The sequence below is a fragment of the Athene noctua genome, chromosome 1 (assembly GCF_965140245.1).
Source record: "Athene noctua chromosome 1, bAthNoc1.hap1.1, whole genome shotgun sequence".
NCBI lineage: Eukaryota > Metazoa > Chordata > Aves > Strigiformes > Strigidae > Athene > Athene noctua.
In genome coordinates this window covers 218680100-218695008 of record NC_134037.1, presented here as the reverse complement: position 1 = coordinate 218695008, position 14909 = coordinate 218680100, and the positions used below count along the sequence as shown (strand labels likewise).

General features: G+C 36.7%; 1 protein-coding gene across 15 annotated transcripts in view; it reads right to left on the bottom strand.

Moving 5' to 3' along the window:
• The window catches only part of MYCBP2 (MYC binding protein 2), a 205505-nt gene that overhangs the window by 125292 nt on the left and 65304 nt on the right, over positions 1-14909 (bottom strand). For 14 of the 15 annotated variants that reach the window (XM_074911767.1, XM_074911899.1, XM_074911776.1 and 11 more), the window contains 2 exons: positions 14707-14808; positions 5779-5886 (listed from right to left, as the gene is read on the bottom strand). In XM_074911767.1, the coding sequence (XP_074767868.1) occupies positions 5779-5886; positions 14707-14808 (210 nt within the window). The remainder of the gene's footprint in view (positions 1-5778; positions 5887-14706; positions 14809-14909) is intronic. The other variant, XM_074911823.1, reaches the window with a different exon arrangement.

The window sequence follows — 14909 nt, the reverse complement described above, 5'->3', positions numbered from 1 at the left end:
ACGTCTCAAGGAACTGTAACTATGGAGACATGCTTGCTTTTCTTCAAACAGTTGTGCACATACTCATTTCATTAGAAACAGTATCAAAACAACTGCTCCTATAAGGGAAGCACAGAAATACTACTGAAGCAGAGACTCTTCTGGTTAAATGAATGGAACCTTCTGAGCAGAGCAAGTCAGTGCTTCCACTGTTATTCAACTGGTCTACCACTGAACAGGATCTTCAGACAGAAGAAAGAACCATGGAAATACTCCAGAGGGCTTCCTGCTGTTGACACTGAGGCTCCATCAACAACTTCCCGCTGATGGGTTTTCATCTTGGCTGTCTTATACAGTTGGGGAAGGAAAGCGATATAATTTGAAATACAACCAACAAACATCCCCCCTGCCTCCCCTTATTTTCCTTAGGAAATTCTCAACTCCTGAAGAAAATTTCTCCCTCTCTGAAACAGGCTCAAAAATTTTCTTGGCTGATATTACCACCACAAAAAAAAAAAGTTGCTTTCCAGGAACAAAGAAAAAGATTATTCAGTCCCAATCACAAGTGAAGTCCTAAGCTATAAATGAAAGTTCTGCTAGCAAAAAAAAACCCCCAACATTGCTACAGAATCGCATCTCAGATCATTGGCCCAGACCCGAAGAAAAACATTTTGTTAGCGTTTCCCAGCTGCAGTAACGGTGATGAAATTTCATTTCTCACTGACCTTCTTCGAATAGGGTAAAAACACTTTTAAAGATGTTAAATGCTTTTCTCTCCACAGCTGAAAAGCTTCAATGGGGATGACTGGACACAAAAAAAATCTTAGAATAACCATCTCTTTAGACCACATCATTTGCCAACAAATCTTTGTTCAGTTCAGCAGTGATTATCCAAATAAAGCATATCAGCCAAGTTACTAGTTAGTATCTGTGATGTTAAACTTTCACAGCACATTCTGAATGCCTTAATACCAACTATAGGCTTTACATATGTTACTTAAACAAATCAGCCTGTGACTGCAGCTTCTTGGCTGTCCACAACAGGCTTGAGCTGAAGTATATGTAACCACTGTTATAGCTACAATGCAGAGGGATGTTGTCTACCTTGACTTCAGTAAGACCTTTGACATCATTTCCCACAACATTCTCCTGTCAAAATTGGCTGCTCAAGGCTTGGATGGGCACACGCTTTGCTGGGTAAAAAGCCAGATGGATGGTTAGGCCCGAAGAGTTGTGGTGAATGGAGTTAGATCTGGTTGGCAGCTGGTCACGAGTGGTGTCCCCCAAGGCTCGGTGTTGGGTCCACTCCTGTTTAACATCTTTATTGATGATCTAGACGAGGGGATCGAGTGCACCCTCAGTCAGTTTGCAGGTGACCCCAAGCTGGGTGGGAGTGTTGATCTGCTCGAGGGTAGGGAGGCTCTGCAGAGAGACCTGGACAGGCTGGAGCCATGGGCTGAGGCCAACTGGAGGAGTTTCCATAAGGCCAAATGCCGGGGGCTGCCCTTGGGCCACAACAACCCCCAGCAGCGCTACAGGCTTGGGGAGGAGTGGCTGGAGAGCTGCCAGTCAGAGAGGGACCTGGGGAGGTGATTGACAGCCGGCTGAACAGGAGCTAGCAGTGTGCCCAGGGGGCCAAGAAGGCCAATGGCATCCTGGCTTGTGTCAGCAATAGCGTGGCCAGCAGGGACAGGGAAGGGATCTTACCCCTGTCCTCAGCACTGGTGAGGCCGCCCCTCGATTCCTGTGTTCAGTTTTGGGCCCCTCACTACACAAAAGACATTGAATGACTCGAGCGTGTCCAGAGAAGGGCAACGAAGCTGGTGCAGGGTCTGGAGCACAGGTCGTACGAGGAGCGGCTGAGGGAACTGGGGGGGTTTAGTCTGGAGAAGAGGAGGCTGAGGGGAGACCTCATCGCCCTCTACAGCTCCCTGAAAGGAGGTTGCAGAGAGCTGGGGATGAGTCTCTTTAACCAAGTAGCAAGCCACAGAACAAGAGGAAATAGCCTCAAGTTGCACCAGGGAAGGTTTAGACTGGATATTAGGAAGCATTTCTTCACAGAACGGGTTGTTGGGCATTGGAATGGGCTGCCCAGGGAGGTGGTGGAGTCCCCATATCTAGAGGTGTTTAAGAGTAAGGTCGACAATAACACTTAGGGATATGGTGTAGTTGGGAACTGTCAGTGTTAGGTTAATGGTTGGACTGGATGATCTTCAAGGTCTTTTCCAACTTAGATGATTCTGTGAAACTTACCTCTGGTTATGAAAATCATCCATCCTATGAGGGCAGAAAAAAATTATCCACTGGATGCTTGAGAAGTTGCTACAGACTTACTTGAGCTTATAGGGAAATTTGATATGCAGAATCACAAGTGCATAACACACTAACGTGATAATAAATTAGCATTCTAGTTACAAGCTCAGTAATATCTGTGTCCTGAATTTTTGTACCAGTAGTGGTTTACCTGTTCAGCTCAGCCAAAAAGTAAATGCAGGAACAAATCTACATGCCAAATAATGTATTTCATTATCTGACCTGCATGCAAGTAAAACCACAACACTGAGGAAGGGCAAAGTACATCCATCATCACTATATACTTATTTTTCTATGCTATATGAATACAAACCAACTGACTCAAGGAATTCACTTTGTTTTTAACTACTACTCAGTTCATTTCTACAGTTGAGAAAATTCTACAGATTTTCATTAGTCTTTTTCACTCAGATCCCTGGTGATAAAGTCCACAGGGATTGGAGTTGCAGACTGGGAACTCGCTACCTCATTAAAGAATGACGATGAAGCACAAGATCATGCTGCTTCTTAGTGTCAAAGAACTCCACGAATACCAAGAAGATGATACCTACTCCTTTCTATCTCTATCTGTGATGGAGACACAGACATTGATCAGAAAGATTATAATTATGCTTAATATGCATTTTTTGTAATAACAAGAATCTTGACACACAGACCCTATAAATGGGAAATGAACAGATAGCAGTGGCAAGCTTTCCAGAAAATGGGTATTTTGATGAAGTTGAAGGAGTTTTCAACTGGACAATTCAACAGAATTCCACAAGTGAAAAATATGTAGGTTTGATAATATGCACAAGCACCTATCCAATATACTTTTTTAATTAGGCCATATTTGTCAGTCTTGAATCAGCAGTACACATTCAAGTTTAACTATCATTATCAAGAGAAGTTCCGCAGCAGCAAACAAAGAAGCATGAACAGGTACCAGCAAGTTTAGTACTGGCCTCATCAGTGCTACCAGTCGAAATAAATTTTCCTTGCCTGAAGATCTTGAAGGTCTGGTTTGTGTGAGGAGTTACAAGACTACTTTATGAGAAACACCTGAAGTAAGAGTGATGGTTTGGAAAGCATCACATTCAGAAGTAGGACAAAAGAACATGCTGATTTCAATGTTACAGTGTCCTTTCACTGAAGTCAACATCCTTGCCTCAGGTTGCTTGATTATTGCTTTTACATTCTCTGTATAACAAGAAGCATGTTCTTTAAGATCAGGTATACTTGTTTTTTCCATGACTCCCACCTTCCCCATTACTTTGATAACAACCCACTCCCCATCAGTTTTTCTTTTTCCCTTAGAAGCTCTTCCAGAAGTTAAGGGGCATTTCTAATTTCTAGTGGAATTTATGGCTGTCTTTTGAAAAGCAATCTTCTGAGGCAGAGGGGGGGTCTCCAAGTTTACCTGTAAAGATGTGTGGAGGTTTGAACTCAGCCGGCAGCCAGACGGCATGTGGCCGGCCATTCACTTCCCCCTCCCCACTCTGGTAAGATAGGGGAGGGACAAAAGAAGAGAATTTGTGGTTGAATAAAAATTTAAAAATTACTAAATATAACAAGAGAACAACAGTAACAATAGTGAGTTCAGAAAGAAAAAGGGTAAAATGCAGCAGTGGCTTACCGAGCATGGTGACCACCCCCCTTCCCCCAGCACCAATACTGCCCAACCGACCAGCAGAGAGAGAGCTGGAGAGCGAGCCCACCCACCTGGGCACGACATCACATGGCATGAAATACTCCAGTGAAAATTAACTACATCCTGGTCGAAACCAGGACAAGATGTTATAATCTTCCTTATGTGTTTAGCATGAGACACAAAGAAATAAGAGAAACTGAACGTTTCCTTGTATACGGCCTTCCTCAAGGACAAATGTTCATTTCTACAGAGCATATCTGACAATATCTTTTAGCACAATACAGACCCCTTTGCATTGTTCTTACAACTCCAAGAAGCAATGTAAATCTCAAACCAACACTAATGAATATACCTCTTGTAAGGAGATACTTGAGCTGAAGTGAGCTCCAACTACTAACACATGCTGAGAAAGTACAGATGTAGGTGGGATGAGCATACTCCTTTATGCACTCACCTATGAGGTCAAGGGCTTGCAAGCAGTACAACTAGCAGTAGTATCCAGCTCAAGAATATTGGTCACTCAAGCAAATTGTTACTCAAATGACAGCATTTATATTTTGTCTTTCAGCATCCAGTCTCTCTCAGGGAGATTATAATATTCTATTTAATCCATCAAGATTTAAAGCTCATACGATATGTTTTCCAAACAGATTGAATATGTGTTACACAAAGGACCAGATTCTGCTTTTATTTTCATAACATAAACTTAGCATGATTTAATGATCCAGTACGTTCGTAACTAGGTAGGCCTATGATCCACACACATATCCCAAAAGGCTTCAATCATATACCAAAAGGCTTCAAACTGTCATACACTTTATTTGCATACATGCCAAATACTATCACTAACTTCCATTAATTCAACTGAAATGTCATTCTAACAATTCTTTTCATATTTAGCTATCCTTTAAAAAATAATTGAAGCATTACGGGCCTTCAATATTTTAGGAGCTTTCTACTTAATTTGATCAGATCTGTTAATCTCCATTTTACATACTTATCCTTTATATATAAATACATATGTACAGACACACCTATATACAGATATATACAAACTATGATGAGAACTAATACAGCTCATCTTTTAAGAATTCCCTCGAAATTTTTAGTAATAACTCTTCCTAAAAAAAAAATCATTTTATATCTGAACAAATTACACATTTACAAATTCAAGGTATAATGAACTGGCTTTCCAAACATCAGAAATATCAAAGACACCTCCTTACTTACATTCTGCAAAACATTTAACTCAAGAATATTGTGGCATAAAACCTGCACTTTGACTTGTATTCTCCCCATTCAAGGCTAGTAAAAAAAAAATAAATTGCTGTTTAAATTATTATAAATATTTGATTTCTCAAAAAAAAGACTTGTTAAAAGATAACAGAATTATTAAAAAATTTATGCTAGAATTAACAAGTCTGGAATTGATGTTAAAGCAATCACCCCAGATATACAATACACAGTTCAAAAAACAATGCAAATGCAATGCAGCAGTCTCAGTCACCAGAAGGTGTTAAAGTTTCCTACAGTAAAAATAAAGAATCTTAGGAACAAGATAGCATTAGAAATGAGGAAAGACACACAGAAAGACAAAGACAATGCATATTTCATGAAAAAAAAAAAAAAAAAAAGGAAAGAAAAACAAAAATGATGCAGAATACCAAACATTTACACTTTTAAAAAAAAGTCAACATTTAAATGCATTTTCTTTCTCCTCAGGTAACAAGTTACTAACAAGAAGAAAGGCAGAACCCATTGTGTGCAGTTCTTTGAAAAGACAGATTCAGTGCATGGAAGAAGTGACTGGGAGGATGGGCTTATTTCCACCCTAGTCAATAAGGAAGACCAAATACCTTTGTGCTTGTCCCGTTTATGCTTTAGCTGTGCTGGATGGGGTCTGATTCTGGCTAGAGCCTGTTCTCGATGGTTCATAAAAATAGGACCAGGAAATACAAGGGGGCCTGAGGAGAAACATTTTGCACATGCATAGAAGAACTCACAAAATGGAAACAGTGTGTTAAACAAAATTCAAATTAAAAGCAATGGAAAAAAAATAATATAATCTTGTTTTCCTAAATTCAAAAGGCCCTAAATAAAAATAAGTTTCCATTTCTTGATAGTAAGACCAAAATATTCTGTAAAGAAACAGTAAATATCCCACAGTTTTACCGGACTTTGTAAGTACGCAACTGTACTTCAAGCAGCGGAAATACAACAGACTTACACTGGAGTAAAATTTGATAGCAAATATCCATTACTGTCTTTAACAGTTAAAGAGATTAATTATCATGCCTTGCATCCTACAGTATTACATTCAAAATACTAATTTTAAACAGTATCATATCAACGCTAAATTTAAAAAAAACATAACCATACAACTGTTTGTAATTACCATATTTAAAATGTAGATATATCACTCAAAGAAAAGAGCTACCCAAAACTACCTGTTTCATGATGAAAATTACTCAAATCATACCATTTTTTTTCTTATCTACTTACTAAGTTTGAAATACATTTATTTTTTAAACATTTCCCATCTATGTAAAGATCTTCAAAAGAAGATTTGTATTTGATGAAAGCAATGGTATAGTTATTTAGAACTTTCTCCAGACTACTTTTTAAAATCTAGACCCAAGCAGTGCTACATGAAGTTTAATTGAGTCTGATTAAATCTGTGGTTTTCCTCTATTTTAAAGGTTAAGCATGCCACCAAGAATTTCTTTGCAGGCATCTTCTTCTTCCAGAGGTCTCACATTCAATGCAAACCATGAATCAGGAGCAGCAAATTCTGCCAAATGCCACTCTTGCCATTCCATGGCTTCCCAGACCCAGTACTTACATGAACTTTAAAAAAAACCACCCCCCCACCCCACCCCCCAAAATCAGGCTTTATGTCATGTTGTCATGTTATAAACAGCTTATGTGAAACTTTGAAAACAAGTATTCCTCCTCCTTCCCCAAAATCATTGTTACTCTACTTCTTTAGCTGAACTTTATTAAAAAATTAAAGTAGGTAACTTCATAAATGCTCACTGTCTCACGTTTCCTGCTGTCAGATCCAATCCACCAGTTCCTTCACTAATAGTAAACATAGAAAGAAATTTAAGTGGAAGTTAGGCCAAAACTACCTAGCTTTAGAACCTTCAGATGAAGAAACTTCTCCTCACACACAGAAGTTCCCAAATTTTAGCATTAACTTAAAAAAGAAAATGTAAAATATTTTAAAAATCCACTATCGTCTTTCCCCCTAACTTTGAGATTCATACATGTGTTAGCTGATATAATGGCCCACAACCTCATTAATCATGTATCTTTCTATACACAGCATTGATTTTTAATTTTGGTTCTACTGTACTTATCTGGACTGTCTTTATACCAGAATAGGTCCCCCTTGTTAATTAAGAACCCCTTCTGATGATCAAGGATCATCATTTGCTTCTACTTTGCCTTCATCTTGTAGATTCTTCCTTTAATTTTCTTGCTATTGCTCCCAATTTTCACAAACTCCTTTCAATTGAAGTTTCTATTAATAGATATATTTTTGGTGAAGATTATTTTCTGCCAGGCCACTTGCTGTGTTTAATATCCTTCTTCCCATCGTTTAGACTCACATAAAAAAAAATACCACGCTTCCCCTCTTTCCAAGTTGGAGGGCAGACACTGAGGAGTATACTGAGGCAGAACAGGAAAAGGCAAGAAAGAGGAGAGAGACAAACGACAAGCAGATTATGAATGCTAAAAATATTTGAAGGACAAAGATACAGAGGAAAGCTGGATGAAGGAGAAAACAAGGTGGGGAAAAAAGGAAAAAGAAACAAGTAATGGGACTTGCTTACTGGGAAGTTCCTAATGGAATGAAAAGCCCAAAAAATACAGAATTGGACAGGACGATACGACAAAAGTGAAACTTGGATCAGAAAAGCTGCAGAAAGGGAGGCAAAGACTGAAACGAGTGCAGCTTGAAGTATGTGGATCTGAGGTATTTGTGGGTGATCAAACAGAAGTGATCTCTAGATAACTTCGGTGAAAAATTCTGAAGTTCTAGAAAATGCGTTCAGACACAGCCCTGAAGGTTGCCTTGGCAAGTTTAACGCTAAGAGCAAAGAAGGTAAAAATTAAAGAGAATTTCAGGAGGACAGAAGGAAGTTAAGTACATGAGGTTGATTAAAAGAACTACAGGAGATCTGGGAGACAGAGAATGTTTAGGAAGCATAAAAGGCTGTCAACTCCAGCATGGTGCTAGCACACGGCTGCCTTTAGCTGCCAAGCCACTTGTCTGAATTACACTCCCCTAGTCAAAATGACAATTCTGTAACAGTATCTAACCTTCTGACCAAAGTAGGATTTATCTTTGTTTCTGGATATTCCTATATGCCCTACATTCCCACCCAGCACGTAAAGATCCTGAATTCAAAATAAAGGTAAATGCAATATATCTTCATTTTATAATCATTTGCAGCCGATCCATGTAATACGAGTCTGTCATCCTCTTTGGCTTTTTATGAGTGCTAACTCTGTAACATGATTTTATCGTGATAGGAAATATCTACATTTTTATCTACACTTTGATGCCTGCACGTTCAGTCATGTGTTGGCTAGATGTAAAGCACCTTCTCTCCCTCCAAAATAACACCACAGGAAACGAAACACTTAGAGCACTTCATACAGACAGCATCTGCTCTCTGCTTACATCTGAGGTTGCCTTGTACAAAGGGACCAGAGTTTAGGTATTATGAATTATTCTGATGGAACAATTTAGCTGTGTATTAGACACTTCCTTTATTTTATTAAAAAATGCCTGCAGAGTATTATTTGAAAAACTCTTTAAGAAGCCTCCAAAATAGATCTACATGGGGAATAACAAATTATTACTATTCTCAGCTATTTTAGTAGCTCAAGTCACAGAGATGAGGAAAGGAGAGTCACTAGTAGACTGCAATGCTGCTGTTTTAAATTAGTTGCTATACAATGCAAAATGACATTCACTCTCTTCCTTTATTTTTTACGGAATGTTTTCCCATAGCTAAGTTGTGAGGTTAAACATCCTTAGCCTAGGAAACATCAAGATTAGCTTTTCTTTCTTGGTCCTGCAGGATCTAGGCCTTTCAAAATGGACTTTCTGGCAGTGAATTAAAAGCATAAAGGAAAAAAATACTTATCCACAGAAATAATTTCATTTTCTAGTGAAGTAGAATTTATTAAATAATGCAGTGGACTACAGGAAAACTTACACAATTAATATCATCCTACAAGCACTTGTGTGCTTCTGCATTCTTGGCCATTTAAGCACTCAGGCAGAACTATCAAAGAGTTTACTACTTGTTTTGAATTTATATTGCACATATTTTGATTTCTTCTAGTACCTTTCCATAAACAAACACTATTTGCAACCTGTGATTACAGAAGATTGAAATCGATGATCTCAAATGGTGACTTCTACACCAGTGCACTGAATGTAGCAGGCTACCTAAAAAATAGTACACAACCACACATCTGAAAACTGTATCATGCGGAACATACACAAGCAGTATAAATTAAGGTTGCACAGGGAAGTCCTAGGTTGGATGGTCCTTTCTGTTCTAAAAACTTATTTTTGGCTTCTTGAATACTTGTAGGAGAAAAAATGCTACTTTTTGGTGTTTGGTTTTTTAAATAATAAAATAGGGAGGCAAAACCCTAATACAGAAAAAGCTATCTAATAGGTCAACAGGTGGTAAATTTTAAAGAAAAATATTTCAGAAAAAGAAACTGGGGACAAATGCTTAGTTTCAGTTTCACTAAAAGTAGAAAACATTATACTGAGATAATGTCCCACCTCTACAGCCTTAAGTGAAACTAAACTTAGTGTTCTTATGAGGCAGGAATAATAGTTAAGATGCATGTTCTTTAAAACTGCATTTTTCAGACTACAGTAGCAATTAATTATTATGGCAGAAATATTTATGGAGAATGTCACTGTGCTGTGCAGGCACTGAAGTTAATTGCAGTTTGCTTTGTTCAAAACACTGCAAATAAAAATAGGATACATGCTTCCTTCCAGTGTTCTTAAAGCTCTTTTCTACTGACACTCAAATTGTACAAATCAAAAAAATTATTAGTGCTTTTTACAGAGGAAAAGGAGGTGCAGGCTATGCAATACAAGTATGCAGGGCAATTTGGGGGTGATAGAGAGTGAGATGGAAGTATGATTTATGATAATCTTGACACCTTCTCCTTTCTGAATACTTCACTTTGTATATACTGTTAAATGCAAAAGATTAATTTCTGTATATATACATGTAAGGTAAAACAGTAAATACAAACTGGAACTGTTCTCATTGAGTCTATTGCAAATCTGAGTTCTAAAACTGTAAGGGAAATATAAATATTTCTACTTTAAAAATCAGTTTTATTAACAATCAGCACCTCTTTCAGACAGTAATCACAAACTCAAGTACAACAATGTAATTTCACAGAACCATACCTGCTGGTCATTAAGGACGAAAAACATACAGTTTTATCTTGAAACAGAAAGTCATGTGTGGGTTTGATATTCTTTCAAGTAAAAAAGGGTTTTTTTTTGATTGGCTGTGGTTTGTTTAAAGAACATTGAAACAAACATAATTTCCAGGCTCTGAAAGCATCAAAACAAATGAAACTATAGAAATAAGCTGCACTAATATTTAATGAAGAATACTGCATTTGAATGGATAGTTCTGCTGTATATTTAGGCATATGTTCAGCAATGAACAGAGAATAGTGTTACTGCCAAACTGATTCCAAGCTCATAGCAGTTTGGGCAGATGTTAAACAGATTTATATGATATTCAGCCTTAGCACAGTAAAACAAATTACTGAATTAACTGAATCTACTACACTACAGAAAAATCAAAAATTGCCCAAATATAGGCAACCTCAGATAATATTGTTTCAAAACACAGCAGCTTTGACTAAAATTAATCAGTCTCCTGTGGGTTCTTTTGTTGTTCCAAGTAGAATAAGATTGATGGAAAGTAATTTTCCCTTTCTGTAAGGGCATTAAAAGCTAAGCCTTGGTTACACACCAAATTTGTATCTCACTAAAGATCATCTAAATGTTTTTACATCATAGGCTGATAAAGAGAAGCAGTGAAATATCAGTGAAGCACAAAACCATTTATTATCACCATATTGAGCTATTTCTGTATGTTTTAGCTTATTAGTTAAATACGGTTTGTTAAAAAAGTTATTTTCACAGCCTTCTGAAAGTAACAGAATTATCTTGAAGCAACAAACTGAAATATTTGATAACTTCTAAGCTATGACTTCAAGTAGTCACAGGAACAGATTTCAAGATTAGCTCCCTCAGTAAATGGTAGTCTTTGGTTCATTACATTAATTGTACAATGTGGCCCAGGGAATTCTGTAATCCATTAAGGCATAACTTAATGTCCCCAAGACTAAAAAAAATGGTGTTTCATAGGAAAGTAAAAATAATCTAACCATGTCCTGAACATTCTAACATACAAAACTTCATTACCACAGAAAACAATAAAGTGTAACTACTTCTGCACTCGCCTCCCACTACGACCATGAAGCCCTAAACCAGCTTGAAAAACAACATTTCTTCATACGGCTCATCAGCTCCTTCACTTCTCACAAGAACAAGAGAGACAGTGAAATGCTGAGAAACATCCACCAGTAATATGTTGAATTATTATGATTTAGCATAGAAACCGTGATGAATACAGCTGGCTTTATTTCTCAAAAGTTCATAGATCAGACTCAAAAATGTGGAATTGATTTTGAGCCTTCTTCACTGCTCTTGTCACAGCCATTAAACTAGAAGCAGAAAGAAGCAGCTCAGTGAAGTAGCTCTCTACCACTGTCACAGAAAAGCAGCAAAACTGGTCATCTGAATACACTGTAACTACTTGTTGCAATGAAAAGAGCAAAGAAATATAACCGATATTAAGAAACTCTTACTTTTTTAAAATAATAGATTTTTTATCTCAAACTGAAACACTTTTTTCTACTGTTAATTTTGAGGATCTAGTTTGTCACTAAAATAAAATTGGTTTTTGAGTGAAGCAACACTAATAACTGATTCTAAAATAAAATTTACTGGTTACAATTCTATCATAGCACACATAATCTAATCTGCTATGACTCATTTCAAGATAAAAACCGAAATCTTCAGCATAAGCAACTAAAATTTCTGAAGTTACTACTTAGCATGGTGCTGCTGAACAGCACATATACAGGTATGTGTACATATACCAGCACATATACAGTACATATAACAGCACATATACAGGTCCCCTACTTTGACTTGGAAGGTGTTTCAGAGATGAGTTAACTGCTCTTGGCCGAAAATATAGTAACATTCAACTAGGTCATTGATGATATAGCTATTAATGACAACTACTTCTTCCCAGAAGTAGTATTGAAATTCACACTTTATATTTGCAGAAAAATGCAAATAAAGATGAGCATACCCATCTTCTTCCACACAAGAGATGACAACCGACCTTGTGACAGACTTAAATGATTCTCATATACCTGTATACATAACCATCACCTCATCCCTTAATTCAAGAGGACCACTGGAAAATATTTTTAAATCAGAGGTCACTGTAACAAGACTAAGTCTGGAGCTTTGGTGAGGAAGCACAATTAGACCAATTAAAAACCTGAAATGTGTAAACCAGCATACTTCCAGCACTCGTGCTCTTACACTTCTGTCCTAAACTTTATTCCTATTTCCACATATTCAGGGGGAAAATGAGTGAGAGGTTTCTTTCTGATTTTTTTGTTTGCTTGCTTTTTTAGGAATGAAATATTCTTATATTTACTTGAAAAGCTTTCATAGTCCTCTTATTTATATGTCATTCAAGATCTACTGAAAATATTTGTATTGAATAAAGGTCACCAACTGTAAATAAAAAGTGATCAGCAACATTCAGTGATGGATCCTATTCTTCACTATCAAAAGCTACACGTTTTGTTTCTCGCTGATCTGGCTTAGAAGAACAAAGGTCACACATTAACACACTGCAAAACTCAGAAGTCATAATCCTGACAAACAAAACATTGTGCACCTGAAGGAAGGACCCTTCAGGACAGAGGTAACCTGACCTTTAAGTGACTAAGGAATATTTTCCGAGAAGTAAAAGGTTGAAATCTTTCTTTGGATTTCTAAACAGCTATTTCATTAGCAAGAATTTGTTCAGTCACATACGCACAAATACTAGACATTTTAGACAGAACTAAGTATGCCTATTCTTTTAAACATTAGTATAACTACATTTTTCCACGTCGCAAAACCTTTTGCACAGCAAAATGAAAATCTAGTATATTATTTAAATGTCTCTCTCAGGAAAAGAAGACTCTGCTAAATCCAAAACTTTTTAAAAAAGTGATAGATGGGCATACAGAAGGGATAAACTGCTCTGGTTCCACTTCTAACCACAGAAGTGGAAGTAAACTGAAATGTTTCTCTGCTGTGCTTTTTTTTTTCCCCTCCCCAACTGAAATTTACCTCCAAGCTCTGTCATCAGTACCCTTCTGGGCTGACAGCAGCAGCTTTCAAAAAATATCCAGGCATTCAATCAGGATTTAAGAAAAAATTATTTTCAGCTGTACCTAGCATTTGCCAGCAGTATACAATGCAATTACAACATGACCTAGGCAAAGGAAGAAAAAAGGGTTCCCCTCTCCACCTCACAGTTAAAATTAACCACAAAGATTCAAAGCAAAATAAATATTCCATCTTTTCCCACATACATAGGAAACTATAAGCCTTCTTTTCCTTGTTGCTTCTTATTTGTGGTAAGACCAGTAATTTCTTAAATGCAAGTAAAATAAAACTACAATTTGCCCCACAATGTTCACTGATATGGAGTCTAGGATCTAAGTCTGATCACAATATGCATTTTGTATCCAAGTAAAAACAGTATCTAATCCCTAAGAGGAGAATCTAAATGGTATTAACCAACCCAGAAGGAACTTGAAGAGCATAGTATTCCAAGTTGTTCCTCTTCTCAACATACAATAACCTTACAAACCACATCATCATCCCTCAGTAAAACATTATGATTTATGTTAGTCTAAATCTCTCAACTTCAGTTATTTACCAGATTATGACACTGAAGTATTTTAAAACAGTAAGTAAGAGTATCGAAAACCTGTTAAGATATGTATTGTTTGTATGGAAAATCAACAATAATTCCTGAGGTAGATAAAAAACAAGGCAAGAAAATTCTAAAATAATGAAATGTTTTGTTTGGTTTGGTTTTTTAATTCCACGCATCAATTTTTTTGTGTCATTCAAATATAGAAAAGTTCATTTCATCAAACAAGAAATTCTGCTTACTATAATACAACAGAAATTCAATAATGTATAATAATAATAATAATTTAACAGTTCATACTATAGGTAACTAGCACTGGACAGGCTTGCAGTCACTTCAACTCTTCATATAAAAAGGCATATAAACGCCATATAAAATCTTACATTTAAAAAAACTAATAAAAACCCCATTATTCAACTACTAAAAAATGAAAACTGACTATATGAAAGTGATATAAAATTCTACTCTTCACCATTAAAATTCTGATTCTTATTAGTAGACTTTGTTAAACACACAGATTTTTCACAATCTTCCAAAACCACACTAAATAACATAAGCAAGCTATTTAGGTTCCAATTTTTGTTTAGTTACTGTATCGGAGCAAAACTAATTAATTTCCATTCTTAGAAAACAGACTAAGAAGTTTGCTGAAACTATTCTAAGCCTCTCATCAATAAGAAAGCCACTTACCTCTTCCTTCTTCCAATCTGTGTCTCCTATTTACACGTTGCCGCTTTTCTTCTTGCCGCAACTGAAGGTGTTCTTCAATATTAACTCCAGGAACAGGGACAGCTACATAAATTAAGAAAATAAAATATGTAAAATTATTTTCACGGTAATAAACCCCAGAAGTTAAGGAAATAACAATGGAAGCCTACTTACTGCCTGCTCTT